This window comes from Orycteropus afer, unplaced genomic scaffold, assembly GCF_000298275.1.
Source record: "Orycteropus afer afer isolate SDZICR_OR568_19922 unplaced genomic scaffold, OryAfe1.0 scaffold00085, whole genome shotgun sequence".
NCBI classification, from domain to species: domain Eukaryota; kingdom Metazoa; phylum Chordata; class Mammalia; order Tubulidentata; family Orycteropodidae; genus Orycteropus; species Orycteropus afer.
In genome coordinates this window covers 3,911,349-3,932,126 of record NW_006921672.1, presented here as the reverse complement: position 1 = coordinate 3,932,126, position 20,778 = coordinate 3,911,349, and the positions used below count along the sequence as shown (strand labels likewise).

Here is a 20,778-nt window from a genome sequence, read left to right as displayed (position 1 = left end):
ATCTCTGAGTGACTTCCTAGCGGGCCCCTCTTCCTGAGTCTCCCCTCTTCCTGAGTCTCTTCCCTTCCCCACACCGGGGTAGCTCCCAGCAGCTCCCACTTTAGCTGCCCCTCGGGTTTGAGGGAGCTGGGGGCTTTAGAGGAAAGGGAGCAGCGGCTGGTAGTTACTCAGGGCCTCGCATCCCATTGCTAGTGCCATTCCCTCCCATCGTGAACCGCCCACCCCTCCTCATTCCAGGCTGAGTCATCCTACATCTGGAGCCTTGGGCAGGCACATCTGGAAGAGCTGAAGCGCATGCAGGCAGCTCCACGTGGACACCCCTCCCCCATATACCACTCTGCCCCCTCCCCTTTTATTTGCTGGTGTCTGTCCTCTTGACACCCAGACACCAGGCCCCTGGTTACCTAGCAGGTAAGCATTCTGGTGCCAGACTTGGGGGCTAGGACATCTATTGTTCACGGGGCCTCCTCCCACTAGCTGAGGCCACTCGGTGCCCACCTCACTAGGCATCCTTTGGAGAGGCCGAAGCCCGGGGCTGAATGAGGCAGGCAAGCCATGGAAGGAGGCAGTGGTTTGGACCAGCAGGCAGAGCCAGTTTATCCTGGCGTCATGCCTTCAAGCCAAACATCCTCTACTAACCTCGCAGACACTTCAAAGCTCAAAGGGAAGGGGCCCTTCTGTAGAGGAAACCTGTAGTCCCTGACAGCTGGACAGCCTACCTCCAGGCACAGGACCACCCTGTCCCACTTGGCAGCCTAGGCTCAGGTTGGGCACAGTGAGGGAGTGGGCTGAAGGGTCCATTTCTATGCCCCCAGTTCCATACCTCTTGCCCAACCCCTTCAGTGATGCAGAGGAAACTGAGGTGAGAGGGTGGAGTTTTGCCGTCGAAGGGTAGCAGAGCTGGCACCAGGACTTAGCTCTGGCCCCTAATGCAGGGTGGCTCCCTCCCAAACTTGCCGCCAGCCCCCTACCCCCACCCCCAGGCAGAGGAGGCTGGTGGGGTGCACTCACTTTGTGCCCCAGCTTTTCAGCCACAGCCTGGGAAGAAGAGTGTGTGCTAAAGTGTGGGATACTCACTGCATCCCCCAGACCCCCTTGTCCAGCAAAGGACCTCTCCATATGGGCAGAGGGAGGACTGCAATAGGCAAGGGGCTTGGGGCTGTTAGACGGCAGAAGCTTAGGAAAATAGAAGCTCAAGTGGAGTCTGGGAAGGTGAAAACTGGGCTGCAAGCCACTGGGGCCTCTCTCTGGGGACAATAGGGACCGGAGGAGGAAAAGGGGCTGAGAGGCGCTAACAAGGGAGGGAGGAGGTGCTAACAGGACCACTGGGGTAAGGGGAATCTGGAGCCAGCCCCCCAAAGGCTGGCCTGCAGTTAAGGAAGCTGAGTGGTTGGGGGCACTGAGTGGGGGCTGCCACATTAGCACAGAGGCAGCCCCAACTCCAGGCTGGGCTGGTATGTGCACACATGTGCACATATATGTGCACACACATGCATGCACATGCAGACACACGTGTGTGTGCGTGCACACTGTGGAGCCAAGTCTGTCTTCAGCTGGGAGCCAGATGATGTGGCTGCTTGAAGGAGCTCTGCCCCACCTCTGCCTGCCTCATTTTTTGCTTTAACTCCTAGGTCCCTAAGAGGTGATCAGTTTCTGGATATCCCAGGCTGAGCCTGCCTTTCACTTTAATCTTAGCCCCCCTAGACCATTTAGACAACCTCCCTTCAATATGCCCAGCTCACACAGGAGCTACCCTTTCCATAGGCCCCTGCACCCCCACCATCTTTGAGACTGGGAAGTCCTTCTGAACCACAACCTGTCATATTTAGATCTGCGACAGAGGAACCCCCAAACAAGGTGCAGTAGAGGCCGTCTATAAGGGGCCACCAGGAGCAGAGCTAGAAAGTCAAGGTTCCTGAGAATCCCACATTCATTTCTTCCCTCTGAGGGCAGGGACCTCTCTCACAGAGTAAAGAGTGAGGGTATAGATGGCATCCCAGGGGGAGAAGGTCAGGGAGCTCTCAAGGCCCTAGCTGTGGCCTTGGCTCAGCCTCTGCCACCTGAGTCTTCATGGCTCTGCCCCACCCCCACTACAGAGACCCAAAGCTCATCATCGAAACCTTCCCCAACTATCCCCTCCATTTCCCCCATTCCACCTTCTGAGGTCTTTCCCTCTCCACCCCTGGCCTGTGCATCGGAAATCTGCACTTTGGAAGGATAATGGCTCCCAAATGCCATTTTTGTCTCTGCTAAGCCATGGGGAAGCTGAGCATTAGTTGGGCTGCTCTAACCTGCTCTTTAGGATAATAAGCTCTTTGAACTGTTAATTGTCAGGTGGCACGCCCTCACTCCACCCTCCTGGCCCACAGACTGGTGGTTCAGACCTAGGGTCAACTCGAGAAGTCATCTGCTCCACCCTTGTGCCCATCACCCGAAGAATGAATGAGGGGGCCAGTGGGCTTCAATTTCCAACAGAATCCTGGGAAGGAAACCAAGACCCTTGTTTCATTGACCAAGAATTCCTACTGGTGACCTAACCTTCTCTCTTGTCTCCTCACAGAAGGTAGAGAACAAGCGAACATCCCTTTGCAGCATCCTCTCAGGAGCTGGTTGATCTATAAGAAGCCATCTTACTCACTTGGGTGTGTTGTGTGTATGTATGTGTATGTGTGCACACAACCTCCTGCGTGTGCTGGGGAGAAGAGAAGAGAAGCAGAATAGGGGAACTCTTCAGACCACAGAGAAAGCTAGCCCCTGACTCCAGCAGACCCCTAACCAGTTTCAATTCAGGGACAACAGAGCCGTTATTTAGTTGGAACAAAGCCCAATGGCGAAATGAAAGCTGAATCAGAACTAGGCCACCCCCGCAGCCTAGTGGGAACATTAGGCCATGTACACACATCTTCAAGGGAAGATGGCCAAGAGTCATCAGGGAGGTCCAAAGAAAAGGCCTGGCTGGGGATGAGCAGGGAGAGGGACACTTCTTGGAAGTGATTCCAATTGCTTCCTGGAAGATCCAAGTCCACGGAGGCTTTCTGGAGGAGGTGATATTAGAGCTGAGCCTTGAAGAATGGGTAAGAATTTGTTAGGTTTCGGGATGAAGCAGAAAGGATAGGGTGTGTGGCTAGAGAACATGAAGGAGAGAAGAGGACCAGCCCACTGGACAAGCAGGTAGGGGCTACAGGCTATAAAGGACCCTGAAGTCTTTGCTGGTCTGACAGAGCCTGGTGGAACCACTAAGACTATGGCCCCTAGCTGCCCTTCAGGTCTGGAATTGAACCCACACCTGTGGCTTCCAGCCAAATAGGCATATGAGTTGAACATTTACCTGAGGTAGATACACTCCTTGGAGAGAACAATCATGGGAGAAAGAAGGGCTGCTTATGCACAGGGAGACAGCTCAGGGGACAGGAGTACATGGAGGGATGGACACAGGGAAAAGGTAACCATCAGGAGGAAGTATGAGGGGAGATGTTGCATTGGGGTAAACTGTGGTCAATGTCATGAGACAAAGTGTATGTGAACTGCTGGCAGTCTCAAAGATGGTGGGGGTGCTGGTGAATTTACTCTGTAAATTTTCACCCAAATCACAATTAAAAATAATTTAAAAAAGGACCCTGAAGTCTCCCTGAGATTGGACTTTATTCATTTGGAAGTGAGGAACCTCTGGAGGTTAGGAGTAAGAGAGCAACATATCCCAACAGGGCCAGCAGGGAGACTAGGCTAGAGACCTCATTGGAGGCCATTGTGATGTCTTGATGAGCTATGGTACACAAAGCAGTGGCAAATGGGAATGAAGGGAGGGGACACCTGTGACAGGCACAGTCCTAACTCCTCATGAGCTCTTAGCTCTGATGCAGGCAGTAACCCGCAGGCAATGGGTATGCAGAGAGGGTGAGGGTCAAACCAAGAATGTCAGAGATTAGTGATAGTCCCTACCCCTCACTCAAATCTCCAGCTCAGCTCCACCTGGAGTCCAGTCCCCACCACATCTGGTCCCCATGGACCTTCAAGCAGAGTGGTCAGTGCCAGGTTGGCCTCCTGAGGTCAACCACTAGGCCAGCTCTCTCTGACCTTCAGGCAGGACCCAAAGCATTTAACGCCAGCAGAGGTGGCTAGTGAGCTGGACCCCCAGGGCCCATTCAGAGGGGCAAGAGCAGTCCGCAGAGGGAAGCAAGACCCTATTTTCCTTGGCACTTCACTCTGACTCTATATGAAATGGAGAGAAGGAACTCTTGGCCTCTTTCCTATTCCAGGAATGAAAATAACCAAAAACAAACCCATTGCCATTGAGTCAATTCTGACTCATAGTGACCCTATAGGACAGAGTAGCCCTGCCTCCTAAGGTTTCCAAGGCTATAAATTCTTATGGAAGCAGACTGCCTTATCTTTCACCTCCAGAGTGGCTGGTGGGTTCAAATCGCCAACCGTTTGGTTAGCAGACAAATGCCTTAACAACTGAGACATTTATTTAGCGTTATTGTATGCCAGACACTAAGGAGCCTATTTCATCTGCTCAAATAGCCCTGTGTGATGAGGGAGATGCTGCTGTTTACTCTCATTTCACAGATGAGGAATATGAAGCACAGAGACGTTTAGTTTCTTGTCTAAGGTCGCACAGCACTGTATATATGGTAAATGGCACTCCTACCAACATGACCCAATGCTGCCCCCACAGGCAGAGTCAGGCTACAGCAGTGTTCTTGGCTAGCATCTGTGTTCACCAGAGCTAGCATCTGTGCCAAGTGGAACAGAACTCAGCCTGGCTCCTCCCCTTCAGCCAGGTCCCCAACCCCAAACCCCAGTAACGTATTCCTCCCTTCCTGAGCAGGGGTTCCCCAGGGCTGGGTGTGCCAGAGTTCCCTAGAAACCTGAGCCCTTGCACTTTGGAGGTGTGTACCACCTCTGAGGCTGTGCTAGGTGTAAGGTCTCCGGAACTGCGTGGTTCTAGTCCTGACTCTGACCCTCACATTCCGTGTGACTTGGCCTTCCCCACCCCTCAAGGCTCCAGTTGCCCTCCCTGAGAAGGGGGTGGGTGGACCAGATGACCTCCAGGTCCTTCTAGCGGGGACCCTGGGGGGATCCACAGACAATTGACTCTTTCTTTAGTGAATGGGCCTGGGGAGGGTGGTGACTGGGTATAAAGATATTTCGTCTTTGCTGCTCTAGGGAAATCCCAGCCGGAATTTAGTGTGGAGTCTAGAAGGACCCGCTGCCTGCACGTGGTCTCTGGGTCTCCCTGCCCTGCAGGCCTGAACACACATATGCATGCATGCACATGCTTTCCTCCCAAATCCCACCACCAGACTAAGAGCTGAACAGAAGATGTGTCCCCGTCCACAACCCACTTGAGCCCCCCACCCTCCTGCCTTAAACAAGAACACCCCCTTCTTTGCTCTCTCCATTGTTCCCCCACCCCCACCTGATCTCACCCACCAAGAATGCTGGGGCCCTTGAAGCCACGATGGATGCTGACAACAGGGCCTGGTGTTCTTGGCCTGAGCTGGAACTACCCACTGCCAGGCTCCTCATCCCCTTGCCTTGTACAAGAAGGAACATAGAAGGGCAGTTTGGCGTCATGAATAAAACTGGGAACCCAGAAGCAGGTTTCAGGAGCCCTGTGGACTTTGCCCCATGAGCCGTTTCAGGGACACCTCACTTTCTCCATTGGGAAGACATGGCAGGGGGAGTGGAGTAGCTGTTCTCAGATGTTTTAAGGATGTGGGAAAGACTGCCAGACTTAGCAAGTGAAAATGCAGAACACCTCGTTAAATTTGAAGTTCAGATAGAAAACAAACAAATTTTAGTAAACGTGTATTCCAAATGGAGTCCCTGGGTGGCACAGACAGTTAAGCACTTGATTAGTAGGGTTGGTAGTTCTAACCCACCAAATGCCTCAGAAGACAGGCCTAGCAATCTGGTTCTGAAAAAGCCAGCCATTGTGTTCCATGGGGAGCACAGCTCTACTCCACACACACGCGAACTGCCATGAGCTAGAATCAAGTCAATGGCAACTGATGGCATTGGTTTGTCCCAAATATTGCATGGGACATACTTATACTAAATAATAATAATAATAATAATTCACTGTTGATCTGAAATTCAGGTTTCACTCAGTATTCTTTTTGTCTGGCAACCATAGATCTGGATCAGGTGGATGCCAGTGACTAGGAGGGGAGCAACGCCAGCCTCCTCAACCTCTTCCTGCTCTCCTCAGGACCCTGGTGCCTGATTAGTCTCTTCACATCCTTATTCCTTCCAGGCTCCCTCAGCTGCCCCTCAGCCTCCGCCATGCATTAGCCAGCATCCTCACTTCACTGCCCAAGACACAACCCTCCTCTAAGTTTAGCTAGTTCCCTCTGCCCTGCAAAGCGTGACCTGGATAGGGTGGCAGGAGGTGTGGGGAGAGACTCCAGGCTTGGGGTGCTGGAGCAGTGGGGCCTGGGCAGGAGGGCCTGGAAGCCCCAGTCAGCAATGACCTCAGTGAGGAGGAGGCAGTGTGGGTGCCGCTGAAGAATGCTCTGGCACTCTTTGGACTAGGTTCCCCTTGGCAGAGAGGCAGACTGAGTCCAGGGCCAACTGCAAGCAGAGAAGGGAAACAGTGCCCCCCAACCTCCAATTCCTTCTTCAAGCCTAGAGTCACCAACGTACGGTTTGGGGGCAGCAATTCCACTTGTATCAGAAGACCAGAAGAACTTGTCCTTTAGGGTGGAAAAGGGCTCAGAAACAATGAGAAACAGAGACAGGGAAAGAGAGGGGGAGAGAGAGCAGGAGAGTTAGTGAGAAACTAACACAGACCCAGGAAGAGCCAGGACCAACCCCAAACCAAGGGAAATGTAAACACAGTGAAGAGAGGAAAACAGATGCCTGAGAGAAACAAGTTCACAGAAAGAGAGAGGAGAAACAGGAAGACAGAGGGAAGCAGACACAGAAACTGAGAGACACTGGGTGAAGACAGAGATGCAGAGAAATGTGGAATGACAGAAAGGTTAAGTATAGCATGGGTGGAAAAGAGAGAGAAGGAGGGAGGGAGAGAGGAAAAGAAGCAAGAAAGAGGGCTGTGGTCTCACTTTATAAAGTTGGGGATATTTTGCAGGGGCAAAGTCATACGTGGAAGGAGATCTCTCAGTAGATACTTAACAGCATCAGAACTGAGCCTCTGAGGAGCCCTCCACTTCCCCCAGCCCTGGGAGCAGTCCCCCCGCGCTCCCCCCCCCCCAACAGAGCATCCCATTTCGTCCCTCTCCCCAGACGTCCGGGTTCCATCTCTCATCTATGGCCGGGTCTCGTCTGTGTCAGGAGTGTCTAGCTCTCGCCCTGCGCCTATAACGCACCTAGACGGCCTCCCTCGGCACTTGTCAGCCAGCTTCCCAGGGCAGGAGCTCGCGGAGACCCAGTCCCCGGTCCCAGCCGCTGCACCTTCTCACTCCAGGGAGAGTCCCGATTGAGCGATGCTGCCCTCTGCCGGCAGCTTCCAGTAAGCAGCCTGAGCCTCGAGGGATGGGGCGCGGCGGCCGCCGCTGGGCCGAAATCCAGCCCTTCCCCGTAGGGACCGCCTTCGCGGGGTCTTTCCAGGAATGCGGATGGGCCTGCTCGCCGCCGGCCTCCCAGCTCGCCCCGCAGCCTTAATTTACCCCCCAGTCAAACGGAGGAAGTGTATCCCTGCCTCCTTTTAGGATTTCGGGTGAGGTGGGCTAGGATATGAATGTCCCAATGGTGTGTCCTTCTTCCCCAGATCTGGAAATCTCAGCACAACCTGAAATCAGCCAGGCCACCCTCTCCCTTCCTTCTTGGTCAGAAAAACAATGGATGAAATCCTCAATACACCCCCTCACAATACTCCCAGGGTCTAGGCCTCCTTTCTCCCCCCACCTCTGCCCCTCTTAGAAGTCCAGGTAAGAAGGGACGCCTGGTGGTCTGGCTTCCTCTGCCAGTAACCCCCTACCATCCCTCGCCAGGCGCCAAACCCCTCCCTAAATCTGGGACCATTTAATGGGAGGAGTTGAGAGTTAGAGTTAGAGCCCAGCTAAAATTTTAAACTAAATCCACAATTTTATCAATTAATCTCTGGTAACTCCCAAGACCCCTCCTCCCTGCACTTCCTCACAGCTATGCAAATCCAGCCTAATCTGGGTGCAAAGCTCCGCCCTCATCCCCGAGGCGGGGCTCCATAGGTGGAGAGAAGTGGGAGAGGTCGTGGCCCCGCCTCTTCTTTTCTTCCCCTACACACTAAAGCTTGGTGGCCCGAATGTCAGCATGTCGGAACTCGGGGTCCCATTCCTCCCACCCGTCTTGCTGCTCAATCTCCTGGCCGGCTTCCAACAGGTGAGGGCTCGGAGGGTAAGATTGTTGAGTTTTTCAGGGGCTTGCTGCTGGAGCTGTCACCTCCTTCCATTGTCAGGATTTCCTCTTGGCCACACGCAGTTAGTAACTTCTTTTCCCTTCAGCCATAGAGGTGGAGGCAGCAGAGGGAGGCCCTGAGAAGGTCTGGGTCCCTTCCACCTTAGGAAGATTGGGAAGTCTCATCTGGCTCCCGCCCACCACCCATCTGGGTGGTTGGGGACTTTGACCGCCTTGTTAGTGTTGCCTTGTCCTTCCTGCTCCTTTTCTCCCTGTGTTAGAAAGGGGGGCCTGGGGTCTGAAGGTCTCTGCCAGCCAGTTTCCCCACCTCTCTTTTCTTCCAGTGCTGGGTGACCTTGGAGGAAGTCCCAGCCCTCTCTGTAAACTTGTTTCTCCTCTTGTGCCCTAGGGGGGAGGTGCCTCCCTTGTCCTTTTCTTTGAGTGGATGTTAGATTCCAGCCTGGGGTGGGATTTAATCTGGCTGCTTGACCCAAAGGCTTTGGTGACCTGGAAATCAGCTTCTGGCAGCTAGGCGAGGTTTGGGCACTCCCTCCTCACCAGGCCTTGTTCCACACATAAAAAATCAAAAAGTGATGGGGGATATCTGGCCAGTCCTGGGATGGGAGATGATCCTGGAAACAGGATAAGTCTAGAACATGGATTTTTTTTTTTTCCCAGATTTCTGCCTGTAATCTAGAACATTGATTTTTAACTTACTTATGTTTAAGAATCTTAAGGCCTGGCCCCTCCCAAGAGCAGGGGTTCTGACCCCCAAAGTCCACCTGTGAACCAGGTTACCATCTTCCACTCTAAACCAAAAAAAAGTAAAGCCATTGCTGTTGAGTTAATTCAGACCCTTAGTGACCCTACAAGACAGAGCTGCCCTGTAGAGTTTCCAGGATTGGACCAGGCAGTGTTTCGTTCTGTTGTACATAGGGTCGCTATGAGTCGGAGCTGACTGAACAGTACCTAACAGCCACAATCTTTACGGAAGCCAACTGCCTTTATCTTTTTCCTGCAGAGCGACTGGTGGGTTTGAACTACTGACATTTTGGCTAGCAGCTTAACCTCTGCACCACCGGAGTTCCTCCTTCCACTTTAGAAAGTTTAATCTTTGGGTGGCCAGTCCCAGATGGTAAACAGAGCATCCTTTGGTTAATTCCTCCCAACAATCCTAGCAGGCTAGGTGTTGGAGATGCTGCCCTTCCCTGTTAGTAAGCTGAAGTTGCCCAAGATTACCCTGATACTTGATAAAATTCAAGCTCTGTGTCACTCCGGACAAGACCTGACTGAACCGATTGCCATCACGTCAGTTCCGACTCATGGTGACCCCAGAGTAGAACTGTGCTCCATAGGGTTTCCAGTGGCTGCTTTTTCAGAAGCAGATCGTGAGGTTTTTCTTCCAAGGCCCCTCTGAGTGGGTTTAAACTCCCAGCCTTTCAGTTACTAGCCCAGAACTCCATCATTTTTACCACCCAAGGACTCCTCAGAGGAGACCATCCCCTGGTTAAAATTCGGGGAGAATCTGGAAGAATATCACCTCCCCCAACCTCAATAGGAACTTGAACTTACTTATTAAACCTGTTCATTACTAGTCACCTTTTAGTTGAGGGCCAAGAAGGGAAAGGGATGGAGTCTGGGATCTGAAGGTGGGTGCTTCTGAGTATCTGTGCCCCTCGGTTTGTCCCCAGCTCTGCAGTCACCTCTGTGTGCTTTGTGACTTGGAAAACTCTTACCCTCTGCGGACCAAACTTGGAAGGTTCATTCCTGCTGTTACCATCTCTACCAGCCAAGCCTTGTGAGAAGGAAGCACTTAACTTGTGACTGTGCATGGAAAGGGGAATCACCCCAACTTTTTTTTAAAACTTTTTATTGTAGTTTGGGTAAAAGTTTACAGAGTGAATTAATTTTCCATTCAACAATTTATATACATTTTGTTTTGTGACATTGGTTGCAATCCCCTCAATGTAACAGTGCCCTTCCCACTTCCCCCCTGGGGTCCCCATTTCTCTGCATCCTTCTTTCCTGCTCCTACTTGCCTTCTGAGCTTTGCCCTTGGGCAAATGCTGCCCCTTTGGACTTGTATGGTTGACTGTACCAGGAGCACGTTCCTCCCTAGTGTTACTATTCACATTACAGGCCTATCTATCATTTAACTGAAAGTTGATCCCTCGACCGTGGGTTCACTTCTAGGCTTAGAGGGTATCTAAGGACCACAGTCTCGAGGATTCCATCAGTTTCTATCTGACCAGTAATAAGTGTGGTCTTTTTTATGATTTTGAATTTTGTTCTACATTTTTTTTTCTCCCTCTGTCTCCAGAACCTTCTGTTGTGATTCTGATCAGAGGTGTCGGTAGTGGTAGCCATGCATCATCTAGTTCTTCTGGTCTCAGGCTACTAGAGACTGTGTTTTGTGTGGTCCATTAGTCTTTTGGACTAATTGTTTCCTTGAGTCTTGGGTTTTCTTCACTCTTCTTTGCTCTGGACAGGGAGAGACCACGGGTTGCATCTTAGATGGCCACTTGCAAATTTTTAAGATTGCAGTCACTACTCACCAAAGTAGGATGTAGAACATTGTCTCTGTGGACTGTGTTATGCCAATTGACCTAGATGTCCCCCAAGACTGTGATCCTAAGTCCCCAAGCCTGGTGACTCATTCCCTCAAGGTGTTTGATTATGACTAAGAAGTTTTCAGAACTTTGCCCCCTGTATGCTCTGTAATATCCCTGCCAGCATATACAAATATAAGTATCCTCTGCCAAACCTTATATACTCAGGGGTGTACACTCTCACTTGCCTTCCCACATCTGTTCCTTTTGCATGTCTACCTATATATCCACTCATAGATACTCTTTATTATTACTGCTATTGCAGGATTGTGTATGTAATAGCTTTTACCTTTGTTGTCTTTTACTTTTATGCACCTTCCATGTCTTCCTTTGCCACCGATCATGTTGTACTGGCCTCCCTCTTATTGTATATTGCCTTTTCCTTCGGCCAAGTTAATACGTGATTTACCCTCCCTTCCCCTCTCATCCCTGGTAACCATCAAGGAATGTTTTCTTTCTGAGTGTAAACCTTTTCTTGATTTTTTTATAATTGTGGTCTCGTCTACTATTTATCCTTGTGTGATTGGATTATTTCACTCAGCATGATGTCATCCAGGTTAGCCAAGTTATGAGTTGTGCTGCAGATTCTTTAGTATTCTTTAACGTTATGTAATATTCCATTGTGTGTATGTACCAAACCGTAGTTTGTTTATCCATTCCTCCAATGATGGGCACTTAGGTTGTTTCCAGGAACTCTGGTGGCATAGTGGTTAAAGCATTCACCTGCTAACCAAAAGGCTAGTGGTTTGAACCCATCAGCCGCTCCATGGGCAAAAGATGAGGCAGTCTGCTTCTGTAAAGATTTATGGCCCTGAAAACCCTATGAGGCAGTTCTACTATGTCCTATAGGGTCAAACGTGTGAATACTGCAGTGAACATGGGTGTATATATCTATTTGTTCATCTCTCCACACCCTCACCAGCATTTTGTTATTTTTGGGTTTTGACTTTGCTATTAATTTTGGGAAGGAGCTCTGATGGCACAGTGTGTAAGGCATTTGGCTGCTAACCAGAATGTCAGGGGTTCAATGCCTCAGCTGCTCCGTGGGAGGAAGATGAGGCAACCTGCTTCTTACAGCATTAGAAACCCAGTGGGAGTTGCTGTAAGTCAGAATTGACTTGATGGCAGTGGGTTTCATTTTTATTATTAATACTGGGATGAGACGATATCTCGTTGTTTTGATTTGCATCTCTAATGGTTAATGATGGTGAGCATTTCTTCATGTGTTTGTTGGTCACCTGGATGTCCTCTTTGGTGAAGTGTTTGTTCATGTCCTCTGCCCATATTTTAATTGGATTGTTTGTCTTTTTGTTGTTGAGGAGTTGAATTTTTCTATAAATCTCAGAGATTAGTCCATTGTCAGATATGTCATTGTCAAAATATTTTTCCCTAGACTGTAGGTTCTCTTTTACTCTTTTGGAGAGGTCTTTTGATGTGCCTAAATATTTAATTTTTAGGAGGTCCCAATAGTTTAGTTTATCTTTTGCTGTTTGTGCATTTTTAGCTATGTTTGATAGTCGATGCCATAAATTAGAGCGCCCAAATTTGCCCTTGTTTTTTCTTTAATGATCTTTATAGTTTATGTCTTACGCTTAGGTCTTTGATCCATCTTGAGTTAGTTTTTGTTTATGGGGTGAAGTGTGGATCCTGTTTCATTTTTCCGCCAGTGGTTATTCAGTTTTGCCAGTGCCATCTGTTAAAGAGATTATCTCTTCCTCCCGTTTAATGGATTTTGGCCCTTTGTCAAAGATCAGCTATCCATAGCTGAGTGGGTTTACTTCTGTGTTCTCAATTCTGTTCCATAGATCTATGTATCTGTCACTGTGCTAGTATCAGGCTGTTTTGACTACCATGGTTGTATAATAAGTTTTGTGGTCAGGAAACATGAGGCCTCCTACTTTGTTCTTCTTCTATAGTAGTGCTTTACTTATCTCATTCCTTTCCATATAAAGTTGATGGTTAGCTTTCCTGTCTCTTTAAAGATTGGTGATGGAATCTGGAGTGGCATTGCATTATACCTTTAGATTGCTTTGGGTACATTTTCATAATGTTAAATCTTCCTATCCATGAGCATGGTATGTTCTTCCATTTCTGTAGGTGTCTTTTGGTTTCTTGTAGTATTGTCTTGTAGTTTTCTTTGTATAAGTCTTTTGTGTCCCTGGTTAGGTTCATTCCTAAGTTCATCTTTTGGTGGTTAATGTAAACAGTGTTGTTTTCTTGATTTTCTTTTCAGAGTTCTTTTTGTTAATATAGAAGAATCCACCTGTTTTTGTATGTTGACCTTGCACCCTGCCACTTTGCTATATTAGTTCCAGTAGTTTTCTTGTTGAGTCTTTGGGATTTTCAGTGTATAGGAGTATATCATCTGCAAATAGAGACAGTTTTACTTGTTCCTTAGCAATTTGGATGTCTTTTATTTCCCCTTTTTACCTTATTGCTCTAGCTGGGACTTCTAATACAGTGTTGAATAGGAATTCATCCCAATTATCATTGGTATTCTTTAAGCTGTCATTGTTGTTGTTATTTGCTGACCGACTCATAGTGACCCGTCCTTGGGTTTCCAGGCAGTATCACTATGGAAGTAGATTGCCCTATCTTCCTTCCAAGGAGTGGCTGGTGGGTTTGAACCGCCAGCCTTCTGGTTAGCAGTCAAGTGCCTTAGGCACTATGCTACCAGAGCTCCCAATTAGTACTCTTTAACTTTAATGGTATTCTTAACTTTAGTGGAAGGAGCTCTGGTTAAAGCATTTGGCTGCTAACCAGAAGGTAGGCAGTTCAAATCCACCAGCTTCTCTACAGGAGAAAGATAAGGTAGTCTTTTTCCATAATGATTTAAACCAAACTCACTGCCATTGAGGAGCTCTGGTAGCTTAGTGCCTAAGGCACTTGACTGCTAACCAGAAGGCTGGCGGTTTAAAACCATCAGCCACTCCTCAGAAGGAAGATGGGGCAATCTACTTCCATAGTGATACTGCCTGGGAAACCCAAGGAGGGGTCACTGTGAGTCAGTGAGTAGGGTCAAGGCACATAACAACAACAACAACACTGCCATTGAGTCATCCGACTCATAGCAACCCCTCCCTGGGTTTCCAAGGTGATATCTCTATGGAAATAGATAGCCCAATCTTCCTTCCAATGAGTGGCTGGTGGGTTTGAACCACCAACTTTCTGGTTAGCAGTCAAATGCCTTAGGCACTACACCAACAAAGCTCCCCCATAATGATTTACAGCCTTGGAAACCCTATGGGGCAGTTACATTCTGTCCCACAGGGTTGCTAAGACTCTGAATCAACTAGATAGCAGTAGGTTTGCTTTTTTGTTGTTGTTGTTTTTTGGTAACTTTAGTGATACTCTTAACTTTAATTATCAATGAATGTTCTTTCATTGTTCTGTAAGTATTTATTTATTGAGTCTTGGGTATTTAACAGTGATATAACAGACAAAAAGTCTTGCCCTGGTGGAGTTTACATTCTATTGGGAAAGCAGACAATTAACAACATAAGGTAAAATATTTAATAGCTAGAAGGAGCTCTGGTAGCGTAGTGCCTAAGGCACTTGACTGCTAACCAGAAGGCTGGCGGTTCAAACCCACCAGCCACTCCTCGGAAGGAAGATTGGGCAACCTACTTCCTTAGTGATACCTCCTCGGAAACCCAAGGACCCAAGGAGGGGTCGCTATGAGTTCAACAGATGATGATAAGAGGTATGGAGAAACATAAAGCACAATAAGGGAGGGGAGTGTTGTCATTTTAAATAGGGTGGTCTGAGAAAGGGATACAGGAACCAGCCTTGCCTCCATACCCGGGAGAAAAATGCTCCAAGCAGAGGTCCTTACACAAAATGGCTGTTAATTGAGTTAAATGCTGTAAAGATGCCCTGCAGAGATGGTACATAAGAGGATGGAAAGGAGGGAGGAGCTGGTTCTGGAGAGGAGGGTCTGGTAATTTGACAGAGTAAGGAGCCCCCAGGCAGGGATCGGAAGGGATTCAGCAGACTGGAAGGCCTTGGAAGAGGGCCTACCTATGCACACAGGTGTGAAACAGCAAGGTGTGTTCAGGTAACTTGCAGTGGGTATGTGTATAAGAGGGTAAGTCAGGGAAACAATCAAAATGTCCATCAACAGAAGAATGGATAAGCTAAATGTGGTATATACATATATAATGGACTACTACTCAGCTATAGAGAAACGAAGTCCTGATGTATGCCATATATGAATGATCCTTGCAAACATCATGCTGAGTAAAATAAGTCAGTTGCAAAAGGATGCATGTTGTATGATCTCACTTCTAGGAAATAAGCAAATATATAGAAGTCAAAGGTTACCAGGGATGGCAGGGAGGGCAGAAAGAGGAGTTCATGCTTTTTTGTTGTTTTTAGTTGCATTCAGGTCTATTTGGACTCATGGTGACCCCATGTGTATGCTAATGGTAGAACGATTTGGACAAAGACAGCGAGAATGGGTGCACAACTTGAAGCATGTAATCAGTGTCACTGAATTAATTGTCCATGTGGACATTTTTGAGATGTCATGTTTTGCTGTGTAATTTTTCATAACAATAAAAAATTGCTTTAAATAAAATATAAAATTAAAGAGAGTGGGGACAGAGGTAAGAGAATGGGAGGAGTCTGATCTCACAGATCTGTAGGACAGTAAGGGAGGTACAAGCTGGGAAAGAGGAGTCAGGGAGGCCAATGTGAGGAACCAGGTTTATTTATGCTACTCAGTTCCCAGAGGTGCTCAGCCCGCCTTGCAGGGCCACATGGGAGCACAGCAGTTTGTGGGGCAACCACAGGAGGAAGAGGAAGAGATCAACTATGCGCAGGTGCCTTTACTGGGGTTTCCGGGTGGGGTTAAGTGCTTGGCTGTGCCTGTCTGTGGTAGGCGGGCCAACCTTTTAAAAGTCTGTGCCTACCTTTTAAAAGTTTGGCATGAGTTCCCAAGAGAGTTATCAAATGGGACCAAATGATGCATCAGAGGGGAGGTACCAGAAACATAGAGCAAAGGCCAGCTGTGTGTGAGGAGCTCTACAGGCCTGAGCTCAGTATGTTGGAGCATCAAAGAATGATTTAAATTATTTGGGAATTTGGGACGGGCAGTGTACCAAAAGTGAGTTATCAACATGGCAGCATTGAGGAAGAAGGAGACATAGACAGGTCCATAGGAGGTACAGACAACAAAGATGAGCCCTTTTGCACGTGCAGTCCTGTGTTGTCACTGATGGCAAGCACTGATCTACGAGTGGATAGAAAGGTGGACAGGCTGAATGATCAGATATGTCTAGACAGGAGCGGGGGAATGTGCCCATGACCCTGTATAGCACTGGTAGGTGATATTTCTATAAGCGTGTTTATATGTGTTCTAAGAATGTCCAGCTATATAGTAGAGCTAGCAAAGGACAAGGTTGTGGTTTCTTGGCCACAGCCAGCTACCCTGAGGGACTGAGTAGTTGGACCTGCAGGCTCTGGACCATGATCACAGAGGACATCAAGCTCAACTGGTATAACATACTACACAAAAAACATTTTTTCTACAACCTACTTTGGTGAGTAGTAACAGAGGCCTTAAAAGCTTGCAAGCAGCCTCTAGATACAACAATGGGTCTTTCCTCATCCAGAGCAAAGAAGAATGAAGAAAAGCAAAGACACATGGAAACAATTAGTCCAAGGGACTAGTAGACCATGTGATCCTCAGTCTAGATGATCACAAGGCCAGAAGAACTAGATGGTGCCCTGCTACCAACGTCAACCATTTGGAGAGGAATCAGTGCAAGAGATCCTGCGTAGAGTGGGAGAACAATGTGGAACAAAACTCAAAATCATTAAAAAAAAAAAAAAGGTTTGCTGGTCTGATAGAGCCTGTTAAGACCCCTGAGACTATGGCCCCTAGTTACCCTTCAGGTCTGGAATGAACTCACTCTTGTTCAGGAGAGGCATATGGGGTGAACAGTTACATCAGGTAGATACACTCCTTGGAACAATTAATCGTGGGAAGAGCAGTGGTTGTACAGGGAGATGGGGGCGGAGTGCACAGGAGAGAAGGACACAGGGAGGAGGTAACTCAGGGAGGAAGTGGGAAGAGAGCTGTTACATTGTGGAGAGTTGCAGTCAATGTAGTGAAACAAAATGTGTATGAACTGCTGTATGGAAAATGAATTTGCTCTGTAAACTCCCACCCAAATCACAATAAATATTTTTTAAAAAAAGAGAATGATTTAAATTCTTATGCAGTAACTAAGGCTGTTGCAAGGAGCCCTGGTGGCTCAGTAGTTAAGCACTTGGTTGCTAACTGAAAGGACCCAGGTTCGAACCTACCAGCCACTCTGCAGCAGAAAGATGTGGTAGTCTGCTTCATTAAGATTTACAGCCTAGGAAACCCTATGGGGCAGTTCTACTCTGCATGGTCTCTATGCATCTGAATCAACTCAGCAGCAATGGGAAAGGGGTCTGGGCATCTGCAGCCAAGGAGTCACTGCAAGGGATTTTCAGTAAGGTTGTGAGGTGGTCAGATTTGCATTATAGGAAGAAGCCTCTTGCCCAGTGTCAGGAGTGTTTTGGGGTGGGGTGAGGAGAGCTGTTGGTGTCCCAGACCACAGGCATGGAAAGGAAAAGATGAATGGGAAGACTGGGGATGAAATAATGTGGTGTATGGGGTGGGAGTGAGGAGAGGAAGGAGATCTGGGGGCCACATGTCACCTCAGGGCCATCTGCACAAAGTCTGTGGCTGCAGTCATCATCCTGGGGAACACAGTTCAATGAGCAATGGGACCAGCTTGTTGCAAGGTACCTGTGCAACATCTGGGTGGAGACCCTGACCCCCAACCTCTGCCTCTTTTCTTCCACAGGCTGCAGCCAAATGTGGTTTCTTCTTGTAAGTCTGCAATCTGGGCTTCAATTTCCAATCTGGGGAGGGGAAAGAGGGCAGCCCAAATCACACCCTCCCTGCCTTGGTGGGAGTTGGGAGACACCTTCTCCATCATCCTCACTCACTCCCATTCCAGCCAGAAACCCTGTTTCCCCCACCTACACCCCACCCTCACCCCCTGGAAGAGATTCTACCCCATCCCGCCTTCCACCAACCAACCCAGGGCCAGGGAGAGCTTCACACTTGTGAGCATTTCTGAAGCCAAATCCCACATGGTCTCAGGTCACTTCCTCTCTGAGGGTCCCCTTGGTGGGGAGAGCCAACAGTCTATCCTGACTCTGATAGAGAACTGCCAAGAAGCCAGTACCTGAGTCCTCAGTTTGTCCCCTGTGTGCTATGGGACTCTGGTGGAAGGGAGTTATTTCTGGGCAGAAGAGTATGTTCATGAAGTCGGTACTGGTGTTCTCAAACATTCTCTCCCTGTCCACCTCTTCCTCCATGAGCACCTGCAAGCTTGCTCCTGGGCCTTCCACACTGCCCTGCCTCCCTACGACTCCTAACAGTCAAATGAGTGATGCTGTCCTCGAAAGTACTTAGCCCCCACATCTGTCCAGTGAGGTCAATAGGACATTGATTATACCCATTTTATAGAAAGACCTAGTAAAAGCAGTAACTTGTCCAAGTGCACAAGGCCAGTGATGGCATGAGCCTGAGTCCTGGTTCCAGGTTCTTCCCACTTAGCTCAGAGAGCCCCAGCCCCTCCCTGTGACTAGGGACTTAGCTTATGTTCTGAGAGTATGGGTACACTTTGAAGAGGCCAGGATCCTTCTGCCACTCCACCTTGGTGCCAGTAGCCCCTCTTTGCCTTCCCCCCAGCACCTGCCCTGAAGGATTCAAATGCTGCGGTGATAGCTGTTGCCAAGAATATGAAATTTTCTCCAATCCCTTGAGGTGAGCCCAGGACCAGCTCCTCTGGGCCCAGTCCACAAGTCCACCGAGATGGCTGGATTTGCTGCCAAGGGGGTGGGTGCTGGTGGAGAGAGGGAGGGAGGTGTGGCAGGGATGGCCCAGGGAGCTGGGTGATGGTGATAGTTCCCCACCCCAGGATCTTCAGCATCATCTTCCTGGTGTTCCTGCTCTTCTTGTTCATCTGTGGCCTGGCCAAGCACTTCTGTGGACACTGCAGAAAGTTAGAACGGGGCCCTCCGGCGGAGCACCAGGGGCCCCCACCACTGCCCTCCAGCGTCGCCCCAGAGCGGGCCAGGGCATTCACCTCTGAGCCTCCGCCCTCCTACAATGAGGTGGGTGTCTCTTTCCCCATCCCCTGTATGCTCCCACCTAGTGTGCATATTTTCAGAGGAGCAGGGCAGGGCCTTACCTCAGGCCTTCAGACCCTGGGAGGGCTCTGCGCCCAGCATTGGGTCACCCTCTTCCTGGTAAACATACCAGAGCTGACATGGGTGGTGTGGTCAGTGCTTGGCCCTAAAAAGATTCTGAGGCCCCTCTTTTCCCTGCAGATTATTCGGATGCCTGCTGTAGACCTGCCCCCCACGGAGCCACCCCCTCCCTACAGCTTCAGGCCTGAAGAACATCCTGGGGTCCGGAGAGGCATTGACAACCCAGCCTTCTGAGCTGCCTCCTCTCCAGTGCCTCCTGGGGCCAGGCCAAAGACTCCTGGGACCCGTGCAATGCCCAGAGCCCATTCTGCCATGTCTCTGCTCATTCTTGGACTTAACTTATTGCTTTTTCTGCCTCTGTTCCACCCCCAACTGCCTGTCTTATCCCCAAGGCTGGACATGCATGGCAATGTCCTGTTCTACACCCCAGGCGGAGGCTGCCAGGAGGAAAATGCCAACAGTTGGAGGTGCCCTACAGTGGAAAGGGCATCCTGAAGGGTAGAGAGAGCCCACTGCTGGAGGTACATGATCTCGACAGAACACCCAGCCCTGAGATGTTCTATAGGGCACTTTGACTTGTGGGAGATTGTCCTGGATGAACTCTGAGTCACCTTCCAACTCTACTTGGATGGAGAAGACCTCATTGTACTTGCCTTCATGGGTGCACAAAACCCACACTAAACATCACCTGATTGTTACTTAGAGTCTGCCTCTGTCTATGTTGGGTGGTGTGCAGGGAAGTGAGTCCAGGCCCTGCCATGAGGGTGTGAGGAGGGGGCTGTCACACCCCAAATCTCATCACTGATAAGCTCTGGAGGGTCGCTTTGACAGTATCTCTGGAGGACTGTACAGTCAAAGGCCCCTCTCAGGAAGAAGGGCTTTACATTAGTCTTGACCTTCCTTGAGTGCTAAAGAGCCTGAAAATAGATGGGCATAAAATGTCTATGGGTGTCTCACCCCATCTTCCCACTGTCTTCCCTGGGAGACCTGGGGCTCGACTCTCAGATTCTCTTATGAGTTGCATGAGAAGTTGTGGGGAGCCAAAAAATGGTAGAGGGGCAAAGACTGGGAAGAACCTGCTGCAGGAGGTGGGAGTGGGGAGGAGGCCAAGGTGAGGAAGTGGGTAGGGTGGTTATGTCAGAATAGGGCCTCTGGAGACCTTGCCCAGGCTGACCTGGAATCTCCTGGAGGAAGGGAAGGAGATGGCAGATCCTGTGCTTCTCATCCAGGACCGAGAAGGTCTGGGGCACTGCCACTTTGGACCCCGGTAGGAGTTAACCCTGAAGAGGAAAGGAACATATACCAGTGCAGCTCAGCAGGATCCCTTCTGGGCATTCGCCCCCTGGGCCAGTATCTGCCCCCATGCCTGCTCAGAACCCAGGGCCTGAGCGGGGCCAAGCTTGGGGTCACACTTAGTTGGGCTCCTCCACTAAGAGTCTGCCTTTTCCTTGCTCCTACAGCCTCGTGGTACCAGCCTGTTCTCCAGGTAGAGAGCACAGCAATCATGCTGGCCAAAGTTCCCAGGAGGGTAGGAGGTAGAATTGCCCTGCCTCCTCCAGTGCTCTCCCAG

The 20,778-nt window shown here is 49.5% G+C and overlaps 1 protein-coding gene across 1 annotated transcript; it reads left to right on the top strand.

The window, feature by feature from the left end:
* The first annotated feature begins 8,256 nt into the window (after positions 1 to 8,256).
* Positions 8,257 to 19,442, top strand: TMEM92 (transmembrane protein 92). Its single transcript, XM_007942173.1, has 5 exons — positions 8,257 to 8,325; positions 17,792 to 17,817; positions 18,688 to 18,762; positions 18,917 to 19,112; positions 19,329 to 19,442. The coding sequence occupies exons 1-5, from the start codon at positions 8,257 to 8,259 to the stop codon at positions 19,440 to 19,442; spliced, it is 480 nt and encodes a 159-aa protein (XP_007940364.1).
* The last annotated feature ends 1,336 nt before the right edge of the window (positions 19,443 to 20,778 follow it).